The 23829-nt window shown below is 42.4% G+C and overlaps 1 protein-coding gene across 1 annotated transcript in view; it reads left to right on the top strand.

Annotated features, from left to right (window-relative positions):
* The first annotated feature begins 528 nt into the window (after window positions 1-528).
* DIPK2A (divergent protein kinase domain 2A) overlaps window positions 529-23829 on the top strand; it is a 66821-nt gene continuing 43520 nt past the window's right edge. The window contains exon 1 of the mRNA XM_068280764.1: window positions 529-1408. Coding sequence (XP_068136865.1) covers window positions 755-1408 — 654 coding nt within the window. The 5' untranslated portion in view covers window positions 529-754. The remainder of the gene's footprint in view (window positions 1409-23829) is intronic.

Here is a 23829-nt window from a genome sequence, read left to right as displayed (position 1 = left end):
AGAAAAAAAAAAAACAAAAATAAATAAGAAAAAAAAAAAGGAAAAAACTGGAAACACACTATAGGCGAAGCTGTCCATTCGAGGACAGAAAAAAGAATGGCTGGAGGGGGGCGGAGCGGAAATCTTATAGGTGATCTGTCCTATCAGGGTTCGGGGGCGGAGCCAATACCCATGTGTATGCCGCCATGTTTGGTCCAGGAAATACTCTTTCAGAACTTACTTGTAACACTATATATATAGAGAGAGAGAGAGAGAGAGAGAAAGAGAAAGATAATCATTATATTGATAATCATTCAGATGCAATGTTAAACTATCTCATTATACACCGAAATCTGCTTCTTTTCACTGTCGACACAAGAAATAAACACGAAACAAAAACATATGCACGTATTCTACCTATTCGCAGAACTTTTCCCATCCCAAGATGGCGGCGGTAGGCCGTCGCGTCGCCTCCCACCATCCTCCGCCCAGCTCCTGCCATCACGTGACACAACAAGCCTCCCCCTCCTGTGTTCTCTGGCATGACCACGCCCCCTCCCCTCGGCTGTTGGCTCCGGACGTCTCGATCCTCCTCTGTCAGTAAGTTCGGAGCTGGCCGAGAGCGGGCACGGCGGAAACACGATTGCACGGCGGAGCGGGGGAGCCTCACTGGAACGCTCTAGCGGTGCCGGCCTCGGCTACGAGCTGGCCCCGCCGGCGGTGAGAGAGCGGCCGCCGCCGCTGAGGAGGAGGGGGAGAGAGCGGGAGGACCATCATGTGGCGCCTTGTTTCTCTCAAGTTCGGCCGCCTGTACCGCTACGTGAAGCTGCTGTTCGCCGCCAGCCTGCTGGTCGTCATGCTGATGAACACGCACTCGCTGCTCGCCTCCTTCCAGCGCAACGAGCTGACCGAGCGCCGCTTCCTCAGCCTCAATAAGTGCCCGGCGTGCTTCGGCAGCAGCTGGTGCCGCAAGTTCCTGAACGGCCAGCTGAGCTATGAGGGCTGGAGCCGCGTGCGCCTGCTGGACTTCTTCAACGTGAAGAACGTGCACTTCGCCCAGTACGGGGAGCCGCGGGAGGGCAGCCGGCGAGTGGTGCTCAAGCGCCTGGGCTCCAACCAAGAGCTGGCCGAGCTGGACCAGAAGATCTGCAAGAAAGCCACCGGGCGGCCCCGCTGCGACCTGCTCCAGGCCATGTACAAGACCGACTTCGCCCGCCTCAACGGCGACGTGCGGCTGCTCACCCCGGACGTGGTGGAGGGCTGGTCGGACCTGGTGCATTGCCCCTCTCAGCGGCTGCTGGACAGGCTGGTCCGCCGCTACGCCGAGACCAAGGACTCGGGCAGCTTTCTGCTGAAGAATCTGAAGGACACTGAGCGGATGCAGCTGCTGCTCACCCTGGCCTTCAACCCCGAGCCTCTGGTGCTGCAGGTGAGCCAGTGCCCCCCTCTACCACTCACCTGTGGCTTCTGCCCACCCCTGCCAGGGCACTGCAAGCTCCAGCGTTGCCTCATCAGCAGCTGGAGAGCAGCCACAGCTTCACTGCTGGAGACAACACTTCCCAGGAAGCAGGAGAACAATGGGCAGCAGAGTTGGCTCAATACAACTGCCTAGAGTTGTCTTGTGAAACCTGTAGCTGTCAAGTTTTATGAACCACAGATGCTAACATTTCCACCATCTGTTTGTTGTGCAGACAGTTGCAGAATGTAAAGCACACCTGAAGTGAGAAGGCTGACATATTTCCCTTTAAGCAATGCAGGTTACCTGGCTGCCCTGCTGATCATCTGCCTTTAGGTTATATACACTGAGCAAGCATGCAGATCAGGTGCTGTGACAGAACTCAGTCTATTTTGGCTGCATGCTTGTTTCAGGTGCGTTGTTCAGACACGATTGCAGCCAAATAGATTATCAGGGTTGCCAGGCACCTGGTATTGTTTAACAGGTAGTAAATATGGCAGCCACCGCATCGCTCTCACTTCAGGTTCTTATTTTTTATGGCCATTCTTAATGCCTGGTACTCGTCATGTAATTTCCCATTAGATTGATTGGTCAAATTAATAATTTCTGACAGGTCCAATCAGGTTTCCCATCTATTTTCTGATCAGTTTTGCACAAAATCGATCAGAAACTGATCAGCTCTTTTGGAAAGTATCTATTTGACCCGTTGATCTGACGTGAAATTGCATGGTGTGTACCAGGCAATAGGTGTTATTGCTTATAATGCTAGCAATTATTTAGGAGTAGAGTTCCACTCTTGTTGAAAGTTTTGCTTAGAAGTTAATTGGGTCCTCCACAAGTCTCTGTTTTGTTATTTAATTCCCAATTTGGTTTGCAGTTTATAATTGCTTATCTATGCAGCCTTGGCAGCGGGTGGTGTGCTGCTTGGAGTTCTGTTGACATGATGCTGTCCAGAATCTGTCCCTTGCTGCAGGACTAATTAGCAACACAAGTTTAGAGAGAATTTTTAATTTTCAAAACCTGGGCTAATTTGGTTAACGAAAGCAAATGTTGATATGCTTATCTGCTGGTTTCTGTTAGAACACCGTAGGACTATGCTTTATATTCACATAAAAACACAGTAATCACGTTATGTTTACCATTATCCCTGGGTTTTTTTTTATAGCAATATTGGACTTAACTTTTGATCACTAAAAAATTACTACTTCAGCTGTGGCATCAGTTTGAACTGATTAAACATTTTATGTCCTCATTTTTGGAAAGTTAATTGTACTGTATCTGGTTAGAGAAAACATCACGTATAACAATTTCTTCTTTATTATACTTTAATTTACAAAGCTGCAAACATATTACACAGGGTTGTTAAATGGCGACAATCACCAGTATACAGGAGGGGAATATCGCTCTTGCCCATCAAGTTTATAATCTAAAGTTACAAATTATTTATTTATTGTATTTATAAAGCGCCAACATATTACGCAGCGCTGGACAACAAATGTGTAAAGATGCCTTCAAATGTGAACTGGGGTGTTCATCAGTCATAATGGACACACAGATGTTTCGTAGCCTAAAATGGTGCACAAATTCTACTTTATCTGCTGGTTCTGTCCTATGGAGAGGGAAAGGGTAGGTGTCCTGCTAACACAGTGAGAATTAAACAGTTGTTGGACAATTATCTGTGTGTCACTGAAGAATATGTGCTGTTAATGAGAGGACACATACTTTATTTTTTGCTAAGAACACAATCATTTTTTTTAGGCAGTGAAAATCTGGCATGTGTATGTAGCTTGAAAACTTCTTAAGAGTATACTTCATTTCACATAGGAACAGTGCACACCAAAAAGCGCTAGCATAATCGCAAACATTCAGTGCTTTTTTTCTAAGCGATTCTAGGCATGCGCCTAGCGATTTTCTATTCATGCCTAGCGATTTTTGAGCGTTTTGGTGTAGCATTTTTGTTACAGTAGAGCTGTATCTGAACAGATTCTGTAACAAACGCTTGGAAAATCGCTCTGATCTTGCGCTTTGCAGAGCGATTTTCCACTTTCCTATACTTAAAATTGAGGCTGAATCGCTTCAGAAATCGGCAGAAATGCTGCAGGACCCGTGTTTGCGTTTGGGAGATAATCACATTGCTATGTTGGGATCTATCCCATTCAAATGCGTTAGCCAAACGCTTTTCAAAGCACTGGCGTTTTTAAAAGCGCTCAGAAGCGCTCTTGGTGTGCACCAGCCCTCAGTTGCAATCAGTTCATCTGATTATTATGCCATAGATATGCAATTTTTTTATATGGCAAGCATAAAGCCCATCAAGGTCAACTTGCAGCTTTTTATGTTTTGTACAATTATAAGGTCAGCGTCTAAATAAGGGATGCAAAGTTGTAGTCTCAAGACTTTCTAGCCTAGAACACAGGCTTCTCTATATGCACCAAATTTCTTTTACCTTTCAATATTCTTCCCTAAAGTCAGTGTTTGTTTGAATTGTTTTGTGTTCATTTCATACAGACTTGGCAATTGGAAGTGTCCTTTTCCTCTTTCTTGTTTGCTTGGGTTGTATATGCTCTTGCATGAAATCTTTTACAAAGGATTGATTCAAACATCTCTGCACTCTGGAGCTCTGTTTGCATGTTGTAACATTCTGTTATGAATGGTGGGTGTGTCCCATTCTCATTGTTTATAATGCTAAAACCTAGCATGCGTATGTGACCAATCCTTGTCCCTGAACATTAAACCTCTGCTTTGAAGTATAGAATCATTTTATTGGTTCTCAGGAATTTACACTTCTCTGAAGTGTCCTAAAAGCTGTACTGTGTTAGTGTAATATTATAATTTTTATTATGTACTCCTGTAGACAGCTGCCTTTTTGGTACGGTAGTTCTTTGTAGAGACCTGGTTTATAGTTGGTTTCATTACATATTCTTAAAATTTTCTTCAGTTTTTTACTTTGTATTGGAAGCTGTCAGGCTTGGTTGAGTCTGTTCCTTTGCTCTGCTGCTAACTAGACATGTGGTCTGTTTGCATTCAGTTATTTTAATGATTTAGCACTGCCACCTTGTTTGCTGGCAGGGAAGGAATAGTACATGCCTGTAAATTCTAGTGTCTGTGTGTAATTGTAAGCTTTTATAATGTAACTTCTACCCACTTCTTCTAAGTAGATCTCATGTGCATAGTATATGTATGTCCAGAGCATCTTAACAAATTTTGGTGTTCATCTTTTGGACCAGACCAAAAATTAAATACCGGTAGCTGATGTATGACCATATTGTCTGGCTTACCATGAAGACCAAGTAATATTGTGCCTTTATCAGTTTAGTGTTAAACTTTGGTTTTTTTTGTTTTGTTTTTCACCTTGTGAGCTGGTCTGGTCTTTCCTTTTTTAACATTTCTTTAAACTGTAATCTCAATACAGAAAAGGGGGTGATTTGTCTTTAAAGTATGTTACACTCCTCCATTGTTCCCGATGTTTGTTTTTGCATGTTTTCATGCAATTGAGAATGCTATATGCATTGTACAAATTTGTCGCTGCTGCTTAAATTGTATTTATGAATGATTTGTACTTTATCTAGCACAGGAACAGTTTTCATGGTAGTAGGAACTTGATCTGAAATGCTTGCAATCACTCTGAATGAACCAGCCTTGACTTGAAAGGAGTGCAGTAGATGGCAGTGCTGGGTCATTGTTTTATATATTAGCATAATGAAGAGTTTGGTAGTTATTTAATAATATACAATGGTGTCACAGTTGAAAAGTTAAGCATCTTGAATTGCTCTCTTTTAAAGAATTAAGAATCCATGTGATATAATTCTTACTTTTAAAACTGATTTGATGCTGTGAAAAAATTTGTTTCAGGTTTTTAAGCAGGATAAGAAACAGGCTTTTGATTAAACTGGCTAAAGGTGATTTTAAGTAATGGCAAACTGCATTGGAAAATTGTAGCAAATCTTAAATGACCAGTACCTCTTCCTCCAGTTTACTGTGCAAATATGACATGGGAAACAAGGCATTTCTTATGAAATGCAAATAGTGTAAGGATGATGACATGTAAACATACAAAGCAGTTGGTAAAATCAACACATACAAAGCTTTAGAGGGATTTGTAAGCTTAGGAAGGAATACATAGTCTGTGTGAATAGGCAGGTTGTTGATGTAGCCATAAATATTTCTGTCTATGTAGATGAGCTGTTTGCTGTTTTATCTGAATATTTGCAGTTCTGATAGCAATCCTGTATGTGCAGGAGACTTCTCTGTCCTTATGGACCAACTTGCTTTGATCTGATTGATTAGTTTCCTGGTCTGTCACAGTTTTATGACACCAGACTAGTGGAAGGTCTGCTGACTTTCTCATCCATTCTCCATAGTTAAAGGGCAACTGTAGTGAGGAGAATATGGAGGCTACCATATTTATTTCAGTTTAAACACCAGTTACTTGGCAGCCCTGCTGATCTCTTTTGGCTGTAGTAGTGTTTGAATAACAACAGAAACAAGCATGCAGCTAATCTTGCCAGCTCTGACAATGTCAAACACCTGGGGCCATATGCAATTCGCCTTTTCTCCTAGGACATCATTTTTAATCTTCAGTTTAAATTAATTATTTAGTACTTTGCAATGGAAAAAGTACCAAAAAGTTGCTGAAAAAGTACTGTCAAAATTATTTTCTTGCTGGTGGTGTAACGGAAAAATATCACCTAGGAGAAAACTCAGGTGAAAAATTGAATTGCATATGGGCCCTGATCTGCTGCATGCTTGTTCAGGGTCTATGGCTAAAAGTATTAGAGGCAGAGGATCAGCAGGACTGCCAGGCAACTGGTATCGCTTATAAGGAAATAAATATGGCAGCCTCCATATCCCACTCGCTTCAGTTGTCCTTTAAGCAGTCACAGTTGGCTGAGCTGAGTTACTTGGTTCACATGCTGGCTTGGTGTGATGGCTGTTGGATTTTTTTTTTTTTTTGTAGTGCGGCTAGGAGCCTTGCTATACAAGCCAACATTTAGTTTTACGTTCAGGCAGTTTTATTAAATGCCAACACATCTGTCTTTAAAGCTGCAAGAATTAATTTCCTATATTCCATAAAAAGTAATATGGAGCTTGGAGCTCATTCTATCTATATGGTTGCAAGAACTGGAAGAATAATGGGGCATTGTTCACTGTAATTGGTCAGGTTGAATCTATAACATATTCTGATTGTCTTTTGACAGCAGTTACATTTTCTTTGCATTTGCTTTTGTAAGCACAATGTATGCAATCTACTTTGTGGTTATTCAGTCTGTCTTGGCATATAGGGTTTAGTTTTGTCACCCAAAGCTATTTTGTTTGAGGATTTCTGGTTAATTTGTATGAATTATCACTGTAGAGAGGATGCATGGCTCTCTGCTATGAAACCGCTTCTTCTGCTTTATCATGGGTGCAGAGAGCTTTACCGTAAGATATCATAGTGGTCTGTTAAGTATTATCCAACATGGGGTGGAGGGGGTACTGAAGTTGCATTCTTGTTTGAGTTAGACTAATGCAATACAGACCATGTTTAGTATGTTCACTGGTAGTTTAAGCTGCAACAAGCTGAAGCCAGCTTGCAGTAACAGTCTGTATCAGGACTTATTACCCTATTGCACAGATTTTTTTTTAATATATGTATGTATGTATGTATGTGTGTGTATGCTGATCATTTTTATGTTGAAGCCAATCAGCTACACTATAGACATTAGGGCATTCCTGTTCACGATTGGAATCCAAGCCTATCACAAATTGTAATGAGGGGTGAAAACTTGGCAAATGTATGTAGCTTTACATTCTTAGTGTTGCAGAAGTCTCCTTTTGTAAATACAGTATGTATCTCATAAACCGACGGTGTCATCTTTAGAATTCAATACCCTTTTTTTTTTTTTTTTTTTTTTTTTTTTTTTTTTTTTTTTTTGCCAGTGTAAAACATAAACCATGCAGACCATTGTGTTCAAGGCTATTTTTTTTTTTTTTTACAAAATAGATCAGGTTAATGAGTTAATGCGTGTCTGCTTACCCATTTACTTAACCACCTAGATAGGTTTATAATTCCTTCAAGGGGCACTACAGCGAACAATTGTACAATTTTAAAATATGTACAAACATATACAAATAAGTACATTTTTTTTCCAGAGTAAAATGAGCCATAAATTACTTTTCTCCTATGTTGCTGTCACTTACAGTTGGTTGTAGAAATATGATAGAAGTGACAGGTTTTGGACTAGTCTATCTCTTTTTATAGGGGATTCTCAGGGATATATTTATTTTCAAAAGCACTTAGTGAATGGCAGTTGCTCTGTCCAACTGCCAAAAAACTGTGTAGGGAGCAGGGAGGCTGGCCAGCATCTTTGTATAAATCCTTTTTAGGTAATATCTTTATAAAGAATAAAAGCCTTGCTGAGAATCCCCTATGAAGAGATGGACTAGTCAAAAACCTGTTATGTCAGATTTCTACTGCCTACTGTAAGTGACAGCAACATAGGAGACAAGTAATTTATGGCTCATTTTACTCTGGAAAAAAACATACTATTTGTTTGCACATATTTAAAATTTTACAATTTTTCGCCGTAGTACCCCTTTCATTTGTTAAAATAGAATTAATTGCACTAAAATACATTATGTACGGTGCAGCAAGCAATTCACTGATTTCCACAAATTTCCTTACATAATGTACAGTAGAATCTCTGGTTATAGTAAACTAATATAGTTAACCTCTGGCTATAGTAAACTGTCTCCAGGTCCCGACCATGCACCTGTATACAATTTATGATGAATTCTGACATGGTAAACTACTTGACCAGGTCCCTTGGGGTTTACTATGAAGGGATTCTGCTGTACCTATGTTTCTATTTGTAAAGGTGGCTAGTTAATGTGCTGTCATGTGCACAATTGTTGTTGCCTGACTGGCTCAGGGCACAATCCTTCGGCGGATAGTTTGGCTTTGCTCTTATACCGGTGTTGTGCACAGGGCTGTGGAGTTGGAGTCGAGGAGTCGGAGGTTTCATAAACTGAGGAGTCAGAGTTGGAATTTGGAAGATTTTTGTACAGACTCCACAACCCTGGTTGTGCATTTGTTTCAGGGTTCATACATGCTGCACAACGGAGTTGCCTACAGAGGGAGGGGAACAATGTACTCCAGAATCACTGTCATTCCGAGTCTTTAAACGGGCTTGGGGGACAGCTGTACACATGCTCAATTCTTGATTGAGGCAGCCACAATCATCTGGCTTGGCCGAGTTTAGCATGTGTGTACTCGCTAGAGAGTGCTTGATGTGATGTTTAATTCAAGGGGCTTATAAAATCAGCATTTTGTAGTTAAGTTTTTTAAATTTTAAAGGATAATAAAAAAAAAATTTAAATGTTTGGTCCTTGTTCCTAACAAATTTTATTAACCTGTGCCATATTTTGTAAACTTGGAAAGTTATATTAATGCAAATCAGTAGTGGTTTGCAAGACAACAAACAGATGGCAGTGGTGTTATGTGAGGATAACATTATGGTATGGATCTTATGCTAACCATAGGATCTGTTCACGTGTCTGTTGCAATAGTGGAATACAAAATCCTGTCTGTTGCTTTATCAGACATGTCATAAATAGCATAGTACCTTTGACGTCCATTACGACACACAGGATCATACAGTACATTGGGTCTACTGTGACCATGTACCTTGAGAACCCAGAATAAGGTAAATCTAGCCTTAGGGCCTGTTCAGACTATGCGCGTTCCTAGCCGTTTTCAGGGAATGCGTACGGGTACCAAAAACGCATAGAAACGGCTCCTAATGCTTTTGAATGGGCTAGTTCACATGTATGCGTATGAGACGCATACGTTTCTCATCCGCATTGCTGCACGCAGTTCTGTGCGTCCACGCATAGAAACGGACGCAATGAAAGTCTATGGACGCGTATCAAAAACGCGTACTATTGCGTTTTTAGCGTCCTTTTCCCTCTGCGGTTCCCATAATTCTTTTTTTTCCCCTGGGTCACGTGTGTGTGCAAAACGCAATAGAATACGCATTAGAACGCAAGAAAAACGCATGCGTTTTTCTACTTGCGTTTCTTTGATTTTAAACGCATTCTTCATACGCAGATAGTCTGAACAGGCCCTTACTGTACAGCTCTGCCACCGTAGAGGCCTGTTTTCATTAATGATATAGCAAAAAATAGAGCCAAAGCCAATAATGCAAATACTTTGCAATGGACGAAGCAAAACTGCACAATATGGATAAGGAAAAACATCCATATAGCAAAAGCACAACGCAAATCCAAAGCAAAAGAGTTTATTAGGGACTTATTACTCAATTAAAACATGACACAGCAAGAACCAGGAACAGTACATGTAATAAATATTGTTCAACATATTTAATACCATATAACCACCAGGCCTATGGAGGAACATGTGCAGACCAACAATATAAGCATATGAGATCCATGCCAAGTACAAAACTGCAATATTAAATGTCCATAAAGTGCTGTGGTGTATATAGAGAAAGGTCTGCTTACCCCAGGCATCCAGAGGCTGTGAACACCTGACTGCCCAATGCCCACTGCTTCTCTCTGAGACACGGCTGGCATCAGGTGGCAAGGTGTTCTCAGCCTCTGGATCCCCGTTGTAAGAAGACATTTCTCTATGCCATTATGGCTTATGGACATTCAGGCCCATATGCAATTAACTTTTTCTCCTGAGTTTTCTCCTAAAGGTGGCCTTACACTTGTTAGATTAGCAGCAGATAGATCATCAGATAGATTTCTGATCTATCTGATGTGTTTAGGAACAGATTTTCAATAGATTTCAGTATGAAATCTATTAAATCGATCTGATGGCATTTTTTTGCCATCAGATTTCCATTAGGTCCAATGCAAAATAAGCAAGAACAGATCGACCTAGATTTTTCAGCATGTCAGATCGATTGAAATCTGCCGCAAATCGATCGGCCAGTCAATTTATTTGCAATCGATTTCGATTGATCGATCGGCCGCTAATCGGCTCAGTGTATGGGACCCTCAAGTGAGATTTTCACAACTTATCAATAAAGCTTAGCGATGACACAAATGTAAAAACTAGGTTAAGCAGGTATGTGTAGTATGCTCTCCTCATGTCGTCCTCCCCCCTCTTTTAATAGGCATTGAAGGCTTCTTCCGGGCCCGAGTGCTCAGTGGCAAGTGCGCAGGCGCTGCCTGGTGACACACAGGCGGGAATGCTTTGTGCATGTACACCATGTCAGAAGTTTGTAGTGTGCATGCGCAGGATATTCCCAGCTGCGGGATCGAGGACACACCGCCTGCGCACTTACCACTGACCACCCTGACCCGGAAGAAGCTTTGGAGGCCTATTAAAAAGTAACGAAGGGGGGCGGTGGGCATGAGGAGAGCATACTAAACATGCCTGCTCCCCCTATTTTTACATTTGTCAGTGCTAAGGTATCCTTTAATACATTTTAAAATGTAATACTTACGGTATGTCCTTGATTTGGAAAGGCAAGTTTGATTTACTGTATTATTGCTCTGGTGCATTAAAAACAGCACACAAGACCAAATTTGATTTTTAATTCAGATGTTGCTAAATAGTGTGGGTAAATGTATTGGAACCATGATTCTCTTGAAAGGTTGGTAATTGTTTCTACCTGTTAAAGCATGACAGTTAAAACTCATGAACTTTGCCCACTGATAATCTGTACATGATGATCTATGGCATTGTACTGTTTGAGCAGACTATTGATCTTGTTCCTGTGTTTTTCACTTGAGAGGGAATGGTTAATATCGTTACACTTGGCTGGATACATTTCCTTTCAGTAGCTAGTCAACTTTTGTTTTTATGACCTGCAAATCCAGGGTTTGTACTACATCCCCTATTTGCACAAGACTTCCTAAATAATTTTTTTGCTCAGTCAAGTTTGTGTTTGTAAGCCTCTGTCTACATTGGTGGTGAGACAGAGGTGGAGTGCTATATACACTTGCTGGTGGAGGGTGGTGTAGGTTTGTAGGCCACACTTCCTGGTTGGAGAGAGAGGGGTGATCTGTTAGCCACATTTACTTGGGGTTTTGATGGGTGGAGGTGGGATCATAAAGAGGAGACCTTTCTGGGTGGACACTGTGGCTTGTAGTCGCACTCCTTTCCTGTTCATGAGTGTGCGTGTCCTAGCTAATTGGACAGTGAGGGAGCCTTGTAGTCAGAGTGGCTGTGTAATTTTATAGATTTATGGAAAGGGTTATGCTTTTTGTAACTTCTTTCCATATATTTTTATTAATTTAGTATTTATATAGTGCTGACCTCTTCCTCAGCACTTGCTATTCTACAGAGTGGCTCTCAGCCTAATCCCTACCATAGTCCTATGTCCATTGTAGTTTAAAGTAAACCAGAGGCCTGCAAATGTAAAGATTTATTTACCTGGGGCTTTCTCCAACCCCATACGCATGGATGCGTCCCTCGAAGTCCTCCCACAGTCCTCTGTTTAGCGGCAATCATCCCTGGTAACTGGCTCAGTCGCGTCAGTCTGGGTCTACTGTGCATGCGCGGACCATCCTCGCATGCGCAGAAGATCGCGACTGAGCCTGTTACCGGGGATGATTGCGGACAAGTAGAGGACCGCGGGAGGATGAGGGCCGCGTCCATGCTTATGGGGTTGGAGGAAGCCCCCAGGTAAGTACAGAATCTTTGCATTTGCAGCTCTTTGGTACACTTTAAGGCTGATTTTGGGAGGAAGACAATTAACTTCAGTGAGGAAACCCATGCAGATAGTTTTCTTTGTCCACATTTAAACTAGGGACTTTGCATTGCGAGACAAAGAGTGCCTACTATGTCACCATGCTATCTTCTAGTTTGTCTTGAGAATTGGCAGCACAGTTATTTCATGGCAAGGAAATGAGCAGTGCTACTTAAAAACAGATAAGTGCCTACCTGCAAGAGAGTGCAAGCCCTACTTGTGGGGTAAAATACACACCTAGCATACACATGACCTGTCTACCACTGGAGGATGTTGGTTTCCTGTAACAGCTTGCATGCAACTTAAGTACTCGTCCCTCCCACTGCGGAGAAGTCATCCCCCCTATAGGAGGGGACCTAACACTAAATCCTAACCTATGCATATGCATAGCCTGGGTGCGCCACCAAGTAAAATTGAAAATTGTGCAAAAGGTGGATCAGCGCAACACCAGGCCGCCTCCGATTGGCCTCCAATCAGAATTTATTTTATTTTTTTTCCCCTTTCCCTCTCACTTATTTGCTTTCTAAGGGCCCTTTTCGACTGCCGCTTGCGCTTCTGCCCGCTATTGCACTGCGGTGTGTATGCACAAGCGGCATTTCCTACTAGTCCTGATTGCACCACTTACCTGTCGGTAACCGAGCGCAATTGTGGTGAGAATCAAACGAGCCGATGTTTGTGTGCAGGTAAAAAGCGACGCGCACTAGTGGCGAATACGCGCCGCAATTTACGTGTAAATCACGGTGCTCTAGCGATCCGCAAAACGGCTGCAATACACTTTTTTTTAAAGCGGAAAGTAGCCAGTGGAAAAGGATCCTAACTTTGTTTTTTAGATTTCATCTGAAGCAAAAATGTAATTGTGCTTTCTCAACACAGTGCTTTTTTTTTCCCTCAGTCACTGATAACTAGCGAGGATGATGCAAGCACAGACAGTATTTAAAACAAAGATAATGTGCTGTCTCCCAGGACCTGTATGTGCAGGGTTTTGTGATTGTATATTTGTATTGCATGAGCTTATGTCTATAGGCCTGGCATATAGACATAATATACATGCTATTAACATATATTGCTTTAGTGAAGGATGTATGGTCATTCTTGGTTATTGTTCAGTAGAGTGTTATATATTTCTTGATGACATATTTTTTTATGCTGTCTGTATACCCTGCACTAGCTTCTGCTGCTTGGCCTCATCAGTGGTTGAGAGCACACCATGGAAAAGCACTTGAACTTATGTAGTCAACCCTGATTATCTTGGTGTACTGTACTACAGGAAAGCTTAGTGGTTGTGGTTGTTCTATCACAGCATTTCTAAAAGGATTTTTTTTGCGCTGTTCAATAAACTACTTATTAAAGATGTTTATTTAAAGAGAACCTGAAGTTGGTTCTAAGAATCCTAATAAAACACAGAGGCTGGGTCTGCATATAATGTCCAGTCTCTGTTGCTATACAGTGTCTGCCCCCCCCTGCACTCTGCTGTACCCATAAATCAAACGCCGTGCTAGCGACATCGCTAGCCGGATGTTTACCTTTGGTTGTCAGTCTCGCTGCTCCCCCGCCTCCTCTGTCTCCGCTCCCTGCCTGCGACCCTTCCCTCCCCGCTGATTGGAGGGAAGGGACGCAGGCGGGAGCGGAGATATAGAGGAGGCGGGGGAGCGGTGAGACTGACACATCCAGAGTCAAACAGCCAGCTAGCGACACGCGGTGTTGCCAGCATGGCATTTGATTTATGGGGGGCAAGCAGAGCGCAGGTGGGGGCACTGTATAGCAACAGAGGCTGGGCATTATATGCAGACCCAGCCTCTGTGTGCTATTAGGATTCTTAAAACCAACCTCGGGTTCTCTTTAATAGAATGTATTTTTATAGTGGTGAATATATCCTGTCCATCTGTGTCAGTTCCTGTTTAGGAATCTCTACAGGAAACTCTGTTTAGATTGTTGTAAAAAATATACTGTATATGGGATAAAATTTGTTGTTGCATATCAAGGTTTCTGGATTTCTGCAATGTGCATAATTTGCCCGTGTTTATTGCCTTTAATTGCTAGCACTTGACAATCCTGCAGCATCAGGAAATGATTGATTCCGGTTTTATGGCTAATGTACAACTCTTTGACATCTGCTGTCTGAGATCTCCCCATTCTAAGAAGAGATTATCTTCCATATACTTGACAGACCGGAATAATTAAAGTATGGTGTCCTGCTTACAGTTTACCTCCTAACTTTGGAAATAAATTGTACTTCTGTCACATAATCTATAGTTTTATAGTTTAATTAGATCAGTTTCTTAAAACTGTCCTCAGGTTCCACTTTTTTTTTTTTTTCCCGTTTTTTTTGTGTGGCTAATCACGTAGATAAGGAAGCCTGAAATGAGTGAACCCACTGTCAACTTCCTTTTAAAGCGGACCTGAACTCAGAATTTCTTCTCTGCCTTAAAAGATACGCAACAGCATAATAATCTTTAAAGAAAAAACATTTTTTTGTTACAGCTGATAAAATTCCTACTAAAAAAAATCTGCAGGGTTTCTACTTCCTGCTTTCATGGAAGCAGACATATTGTTTAACATTCTGTGCTTTGTGGTAGTTGGCTAACAGGGGAGAGATCAAATTAAAACTTGTGATTAGTCACAGGTGAGTGAAATAGACAGGCTAAACTCTCTAAATACATAGTGTGCATTTCTGTGTTTTGCTTCTGTCCTGTTCCATGAGTCCAGGTTCACTTTAAGAATGTTACGTAGTGCTGGGTCTGTTATACTTTCTAAATTGCAGGCCCGGAATGAGGGCTTATTTCTACTCAACACCTATGATGCTGCCAAGTCGCAGTCGAAATCTCTTAGCTGTGCCATAGAGACTTGGGTGAGTGCTGCAGGAAACTGCGGCATACCATCCAGAATCACACCGCAGTGCAATTCAGATGGCAAGCCATAGAAATGATGGACAGCGTTTTCCCGCCCATCTCATCTGCGGGGAAACTCTGCAGATCCGTGCTGCATTTGGCTCTAGTGGAAAGGAGCCCCAAGTACTTGTACAACAGTCAAGCAAGTTACATTTTTAAAATGTGATTGAAAAATCCTTTTCACTTCAGGCATCTTTAAAGTGAAATTCCACTATTGCTGAGAATCATTAAATCGCAAAGTCTAGTGGAGTACTCTCAGTACAGTATTTCCTTTATTCTTTACAAAAGCACTCCCTGGAAAGGATCTGTACAAGGATGCCAGCCGGCCTCCCTCTCGCTTGCACACTAATTTGACTATTGCACTGAGCAACTGCTGTTCAATAAATACTTTTGAAAATAAAGAAAACGCTGAGAATCCCCACTGGCTTAATCCAAAACCGGTCAGATTTTCACTACCTGCTCTGAGTGACGGCTTCCTAGGGACAAAATAATTCATAGTGCATCGTGATCTGAGATAAATGTGCATTTTTTTGCCCTGGTTATCAGTCACTAAGTCTAGGAACTCTAAACTTATTAAAGTGTATACACATGAGGACCTTTCTTAGTAGATTAGATGGTCAATTATTTATAGAAAGTGAATTTAATGAGAATGAAAATGAAGCCCTGCCAATCACGTGGCCATGAAAAGCTGTCTGAAGATTAAACCGGACTTGAGACCTGTCCACACGCTCCATATGTTACCCTACAGGTGACCGTGACTAGATCTCCAGCAATATTGCAGGGCCGGGGTTGTGCAGGCGCAGAGTGACGTGTTCTGCTCCATGCAGGGGGGCTGAGTGGTGCGGAAGTTGTGTTGCACGGTGGGCAGGGTAAATAGGGAGAACAATGCTATTGCCCTTCGATAACCCGAAGTGGTTTGCCGGGGGCAGGACGACGACACTGCTGTAGACACGCTGGATTCTCTGGCAGCAATTGGCTGCCTCAGCCTAGTTTCATCTGTGTGTACAGGCCTTTAATTATGTGCACATTGAGGAGTGTGGGAGGGGGGGAAGGTGTAGCTGCTCCATAGTTTATACTTCATTGATCAGTACAAAGCTTTGCAGCTCTGGTGGGCAGGGATATTAGATCAGGAAGGGTGGTAAATGTTGTTTTTTTTTTTTTTTTTTTTTTTTTTTTTTTACCACATGTAAAATGTGCATGCTGAGTGTAATGGCCCGTACTCACGGGCTGCAGAAGTTGCCTGTCGCCAGCACACGTGAGCGTGTGGGCGACAGGCCGGCGACAGCTTCTCGCCAGGTCCCTCCGCGTACACACACGGAAGAGGGACCAGCGGCGAGACGGAAGCTGTCGCCGACGTTCCTCCTCCCCCCGCCGGAAGCTCCATATGATACAATGGAGGTTGCTGTCGCTAGTCCGCGTACTCACGCGGACTAGCGACAGTTGCGGGGGAGGTGCGGCGGCGACTGTCGCCATGCGATTGAAACTTTCAATCGCATGGCGACATGAGCGGCGGGCGACAGTTCGGGGTGCGCGCGCGTGCGGCGGCCCATACTCACGAGCGACCTGTCGCCGCAACACGCGCGCGCCGTGTGTTGAGGCGACAAGTCCCTCGTCAGTATGGGCCATAAGAATTGCTTACTGCAACAAGATGGCAACAACTTTTCCACTCAAACTATTGCCGAATGGAGGAGCAGGTGGAGCATCAAGACAATGGAAACATTTACAGTATTTGCAATATTAGATACTTCTAATGGAAGAAAAATATTAGTTATTCTAGGAGTAAGCTTTAAAAAACCAGACTTGCTTAAAAATGTAAATCTAAATAGACTTACCGGTAGGTGTATTTTTTTTTTTTCTTAATGTGGCAAAAGTTTTGCAGCAATTTGCTGTGCATTTGAGTTTATTTTAATATGTTGTTTTGCTGCCAAGTAGTTTGTGCTGGGGGGGGGGTGTGTGTTAACAAATTTAATCAAAACTGCAGCCTCCGGTCTTATTACTTGCTGTGAAAGGAGTGTACTCAATAAGCGGTTTAACAGATCAACTTTTTTGTGGTGGTTCAATACAGTTCTTTGTTTTGTAATTTAGAGTTCCTATGTGTATTTAGCAATTATAGATTGCTGCATGGTTTTTCGGTTTGTTACCTGCTACAGTTGCGTTAGGTCCCATTTTTATAAACTATCGTGTTTCTTAACTTTGGACTATATGGGCAGTTTTCAGGGCTGTGGAGTCTGTACAAAAATCCAGGGCTGTGGAGTCGTGGAGTCGGAGTCGTGGAGTCGGGCAATTTTGGGTGCCTGGAGTCGGGAAAAAATGCTCCGACTCCTAATGAATTTGTAACTGTAATTAAAATAGAAAATATGATAAAATGTTCTATTTCTCAGATAATAGTCATTAAAAATAATGTATATATACAGTAATAGCTGTGCTTAGTCCACAAAAATGAAATAAACCAATCAAAATTAGTTACTTGTGCTGCTTCAATAAAGCAGTCCCTGTATTTTTAAGGTCAGATATACATATCTGATTGTGACTGTATATATGATGTGTACACAGGAATCTCTTATATATACTAAATAACATCTATGCTGTAAGAATAAAGCCTGATGTGTAGCTGTGTCACTAATAGAGATAGTCAACGAGATGGAAATAATTCTGCATTGATGCGGATTTATGCAAATGTATGCACTCCCTTTGCTGATGAAATCAAATAATTTGATATGTTGTTAAAATTTGGTTTGGTGACTACAAATTAAAGGGTAACTGAGACGGATGAAAAGTAAAGTTTTATACATACCTGGGGCTTCTTTCAGCCCCCTTCAGGCTAATCAGTCCCTCACTGTCCTCCACCACCCGGATCTTCTGCTATGAGTCCTGGTAATTCAGCCAGTCAGCGCTGTCCGGCCGCATGCCGCTCCCACAGCCAGGAACATTCTGCACCTGCGCAATAGTGCTGCACAGGTGTAGTATGCTCCTGGCGGCGGAGTGTGTGCATGCGCACTACGCCTGACTGGCTCAAGTACCTGGACTTATAGCAGAAGATCCAGGTGGTGGAGGAGGACAACGAGGGACTGATTATTCTGAAGGCGGCTGGAGGAAGCCCCAGGTATGTATAAAACTTTAATTTCATCTGTCTCAGGTTTACTTTGTTACAGTAGTACTATACTCTACATATGCACTCCCCACAGAGCTGCAGGGAATCCACTGAGAATGCTGTGCACATTGAACACAGAGGTGTTGTCTGTTTACAATCTCCTCATTCCCCTGCAGAGTACCTGCACATCATTCTTACATGTACCCACACTTACATTGCCTAGGGCCTGATAAATGTTCTTTGTTCCGGTTTGTACCTTTTTACAAGTACTCTTACCAAGGACTAGTTTTAGTCTAAAGGGAATAAATATAGTAGTCTACATATCCTTCTCACTTCAGTTGTCTTGTAAAATTCCTAAGCGTTGGCATTTCATGTTACATACTTTTAATCAACAAAATTGTAATATGCAAATTAGAGGAGTCGGAGTCGTGGAGTCGGAGTCGGTGGAATCCTAAACTGAGGAGTCGGTGGATTTTTGGACCGACTCCACAGCCCTGCAAAAATCCTCCGACTCTTCAGGTTAGGATTCCACCGACTCTGAAGGTTAGGATTCCACCGACTCTGACTCCTTTAATTTGGATTTTACAATCTTGTTGATTGGAAGTACAGTGGAGGAAATGATTATTTGACCCCTCACTGATTTTGTAAGTTTGTCCAATGACAAAGAAATGAAGTCTCAGAACAGTATCATTTCAATGGTAGGTTTATTTTAACAGTGGCAGATAGCACATCAAAAGGAAAATTGAAAAAATAACCTTAAATAAAAGATAGCAACTGATTTGCATTTCATTGAGTGAAATAAGTTTTTGAACCCCTACCAACCATTGAGTTCTGGCTCCCACAGAGTGGTTAGACACTTCTACTCAATTAGTCACCCTCATTAAGGACACCTGTCTTAACTAGTCACCTGTATAAAAGACACCTGTCCACAGAATCAATCAATCAAGCAGACTCCAAACTCTCCAACATGGGAAAGACCAAAGAGCTGTCCAAGGATGTCCGAGACAAAATTGTAGACCTGCACAAGGCTGGAATGGGCTACAAAACCATTAGCAAGAAGCTGGGAGAGAAGGTGACAACTGTTGGTGCGATTGTTCGAAAATGGAAGGAGCACAAAATGACCATCAATCGACCTCGCTCTGGGGCTCCCCACAAGATCTCACCTCGTGGGGTGTCAATAGTTCTGAGAAAGGTGAAAAAGCATCCTAGAACTACACGGGAGGAGTTAGTGAATGACCTTAAATTAGCAGGGACCACAGTCACCAAGAAAACCATTGGAAACACATTACACCACAATGGATTAAAATCCTGCAGGGCTCGCAAGGTCCCCCTGCTCAAGAAGGCACATGTGCAGGCCCGTCTGAAGTTTGCCAATGAACACCTGAATGATTCTGTGAGTAACTGAGAGAAAGTGCTGTGGTCTGATGAGACCAAAATAGAGCTCTTTGGCATTAACTCAACTCGCTGTGTTTAGAGGAAGAAACATGCTGCCTATGACCCCCAAAACCCCGTCCCCACCGTCAATCATGGGGGTGGAAACATTTTGCTTTGGGGGTGTTTTTCTGCTAAGGGCACAGGACAACTTAATCGCATTAACGGGAAAATGGACGGAGCCATGTATCGTGAAATCCTGAACGACAACCTCCTTCCCTCTGCCAGGAAACTGAAAATGGGTCGTGGATGGGTGTTCCAGCACGACAATGACCCAAAACATACAGCAAAGGCAACAAAGGAGTGGCTCAAGAAGAAGCACATTAAGGTCATGGAGTGGCCTAGTCAGTCTCCGGACCTTAATCCAATAGAAAACCTATGGAGGGAGCTCAAGCTCAGTTGCACAGAGACAGCCTCAAAACATTAGGGATTTAGAGATGATCTACAAAGAGGAGTGGACCAACATTCCTCCTAAAATGCGTGCAAACTTGGTAATCAATTACAAGAAACGTTTGACCTCTGTGCTTGCAAACAAGTGGAGTCAGAGTCGTGGAGTCGGGCAATTTTGGGTGCCTGGAGTCGGGAAAAAATGCTCCGACTCCTGCTGAATTTGTGACTGTAATTAAAATAGAAAATATGATAAAATTTTCTATTTCTCAGATAATAGTCATTAAAAATGTGTATATATACAGTAATAGCTGTGCTTAGTCCACAAAAATGAAATAAACCTATCAAAATTAGTTACTTGTGCTGCTTCAATAAAGCAGTCCCTGTATTTTTAAGGTCAGATATACAGATCTGATTGTGACTGTATATATGATGTGTACACAGGAATCTCTTATATATACTAAATAACATCTATGCTGTAAGAATAAAGCCTGATGTGTAGCTGTGTCACTAATAGAGATGGTCAATGAGATGGAAATAATTCTGCATTGATGCTGATTTATGCAAATGTATGCACTGCCTTTGCTGATGAAATCAAATAATTTGATATGTTGTTAAAATTTGGTTTGGTGACTACAAATTAAAGGGTACCTGAGACGGATGAAAAGTAAAGTTTTATACATACCTGGGGCTTCCTCCAGCCCCCTTCAGGCTAATCGGTCCCTCGCTGTTCTCCACCACCCGGATCTTCTGCTATGAGTCCTGGTAATTCAGCCAGTCAGCGCTGTCCGGCCACATGCCGCTCCCACAGCCAGGAACATTCTGCACCTGCGCAATAGTGCTGCACAGGTGTAGTATGCTCCTGGCGGCGGAGTGTGTGCATGCGCACTACGCCCGACTGGCTCAAGTACCTGGACTCACAGCAGAAGATCCAGGTGGTGGAGGAGGACAACAAGGGACTGATTATCCTGAAGGCGGCTGGAGGAAGCCCCAGGTCTGTATAAAACTTTAATTTCATCTGTCTCAGGTTTACTTTGTTACACAGTAGCACTATACTCTACATATGCTCTCCCCACAAAGCTGCAGGGAATCCACTGAGAATGCTGTGCACATTGAACACAGGTGTTGTCTGTCACCCATAAACCTTGTTCAGATTGTACATGAAGTGTAATATAGGAAGAATCCCCTTATTCCCCTGCAGAGTACCTGCACATCATTCTTACATGTACCCACAGTTATATTGCCTAGGGCCTGATAGATGTTCTTTCTTCCGGTTTGTACCTTTTACAAGTACTCTTACCAAAGACTATTTATAGTCTAAAGGGAATAAATATAGGCCTCGATTCATAAAGCATTCCCGCATTTGGAAATGCTGAAAACGGCTCACTTTACCGACCACACAGCAAAATCTGTATTCATAAAGGCTTTTTCCGCATGAAAAGCCGACATTCGCGAGCAGAGTGATGAATCACCGACTTGCGCGGTGATTATCCTAGCAAAAGTAACAAGTAGTCAATTCATAAAGATTAGAGGTAGCGGTATGCGGACGGGTATTACCGCTACCTCTGATGTGGCGAGTGCCGTGCGGAATACAGTGCAGTGAATGGGACAGACCTCCCAAGCAGCTGCAGAGAGAACACCGCACGGAGGGACTCCGCCTGCTTCTCCTGTTTCCGCATGTCTCCCGACAGCCTTACGCCTGCCTACAGCGGAATATCTCCGCACGCCTGTCACAACTAGCAAAATTTTTATGAATTACCACCCTGAAGGCGGAAATACCGACAGCGGTGTTTCCCCGCTCGACGTTACCTTACCGACAGCACTTTTATGAATCGAGGCCAAAGTAGTCTACATATCCTTCTCACTTCACTTGTCTTGTAAAATTCCTAAGCGTTGGCAGTTAAGAGACAAATTTCATGTTACATACTTTTAATCAACAAAATTGTAATATGCAAGTTAGAGGAGTTGGAGTCGAGGAGTCTGAGTCGGTGGAATCCTAAACTGAGGAGTCAGAGTCGGTGGATTTTTGGACCGACTCCACAGCCCTGCTTGCAAACAAGGGTTTTTCCACTAAGTATTAAGTCTTTTATTGTTAAAGGGTTCAAAAACTTATTTCACTCAATGAAATGCAAATCAGTTGCTATCTTCTATTTAAGGTTATTTTTTCGATTTTCCTTTTGATGCGCTATCTGCCACTGTTAAAATAAACCTACCATTGAAATGAAACTGTTCTGAGACTTCATTTCTTTGTCATTGGACAAACTTACAAAATCAGTGAGGGGTCAAATAATTATTTCCTCCACTGTATGTAACATGAAATGCAACTGAAGTGCGAGGGATATGGAGGCTGCTATATTTATTCCCTTTTAAACAATACCAGTTACCTGGACATCCGGCGGATCTTCTGCATCTAATACTTTTAGTAATAGACTAAGGGCCTGTTCAGACTATGCGCGTTCCTGGACGTTTTCAGGGAACGTGTCTGGGTACCAAAAACGCATAGGAACGGCTCCTAATGCTTTTGAATGGGCTAGTTCACATTTATGCTTATGAGACGCATACGTTTCTCATCCGCATTGCTGCACGCAGTTCTGTGCGATACGCATAGAAACGGACGCAATGAAAGTCTATGGACGCGTATCAAAAATGCGTACTATTGCATTTTTAGCGTCCGTTTTCCTCTGCGGTTCCCATAATTTTTTTTTTTTCCCCTGGGTCACGTGTGTGTGCAAAACGCAATAGAATACGCATTAGAACGCAAGAAAAACGCATGCGTTTTCACCTTGCGTTTCTTTGATTTTAAACGCATTCTTCATACGCAGATAGTCTGAACAGGCCCTAAAACTAGTCCTTGGTAAGAGTACTTGTAGAAGGGTACAGACAGAAACAAAGCACATCTATCAGGCCCTATGCAATATAACTGTGGGTACATGTAAGAGTGATGTGCAGGTACTCTGCAGGGGAATGAGGGGATTCTTCCTCTATTACAGATTCTTCATGTACAATCTGAACAAGGTTTATGGGTGATAGACAACACCTCTGTGCTCAATGTGCAGCTCTGTGGGGAGTGCATATGTATAGTACTATTGTGTAACAAAGTAAACCTGAGGCAGATGAAATTAGTTTCATACATACCTGGGGCTTCCTCCAGCCCCCTTCAGGCTAATCAGTCCCTCGCTGTCCTCCTCCGCCACCTGGATCTTCTGCTATGGGTCCAGGTACTTGAACTAGTTGGGGCGTAATGCACATGCACACACTCCGCCGCCAGGAGTGTACTACACCTGCGCAGCACTTTTGCGTATGTGCAGAATGCTCCTGGCTGTGGGAGCGGCACGCAGCTGGACTGCGCTGACTGGCCGAAATTTTAATATACCAAATTTGATTTCATGAGCAAAGCGTGTGGATAAATTTGTATACATCAGCATCAGTGCAGAATTATTTCCATCTCTATTAGTGACACAGCTACACATCAGGCTTTATTCTTACAGCATAGATGTTTAGTATATTTGAGATTCCTGATTCCTGTGTACACATCATATATACAGTCACAATCAGATATGTATATCTGACTTTAAAAATACCGGGACTGCTTTATTGAAGCAGCACAAGTAACTTTTTGATTGTTTTATTTCATTTTTGTGGACTGAGCACAGCTATTACTGTATATATAAATTTATGACCCATTATCTGAGAAATAGAACATTTTATCATATTTTCTATTTTAATTACAGTTTAAATTCATTAGGAGTTTTGCATTTTATGCATTTTTTCCAGACTTCGACTCCAGGTACCCGAAAATTGCTCCGACTCCACAGCCCTGGCAGTTTTAATCACTTGACTCAAAAGACTAAAGGCCATACCCATAACTTTATTTTTCTGATGTTTACGAACACCGGC

Source organism: Hyperolius riggenbachi, chromosome 4, assembly GCF_040937935.1.
Source record: "Hyperolius riggenbachi isolate aHypRig1 chromosome 4, aHypRig1.pri, whole genome shotgun sequence".
NCBI classification, from domain to species: domain Eukaryota; kingdom Metazoa; phylum Chordata; class Amphibia; order Anura; family Hyperoliidae; genus Hyperolius; species Hyperolius riggenbachi.
The sequence above is the reverse complement of the archived record's forward strand: the minus strand, read 5'-3'. Positions and strand labels throughout refer to the sequence as shown.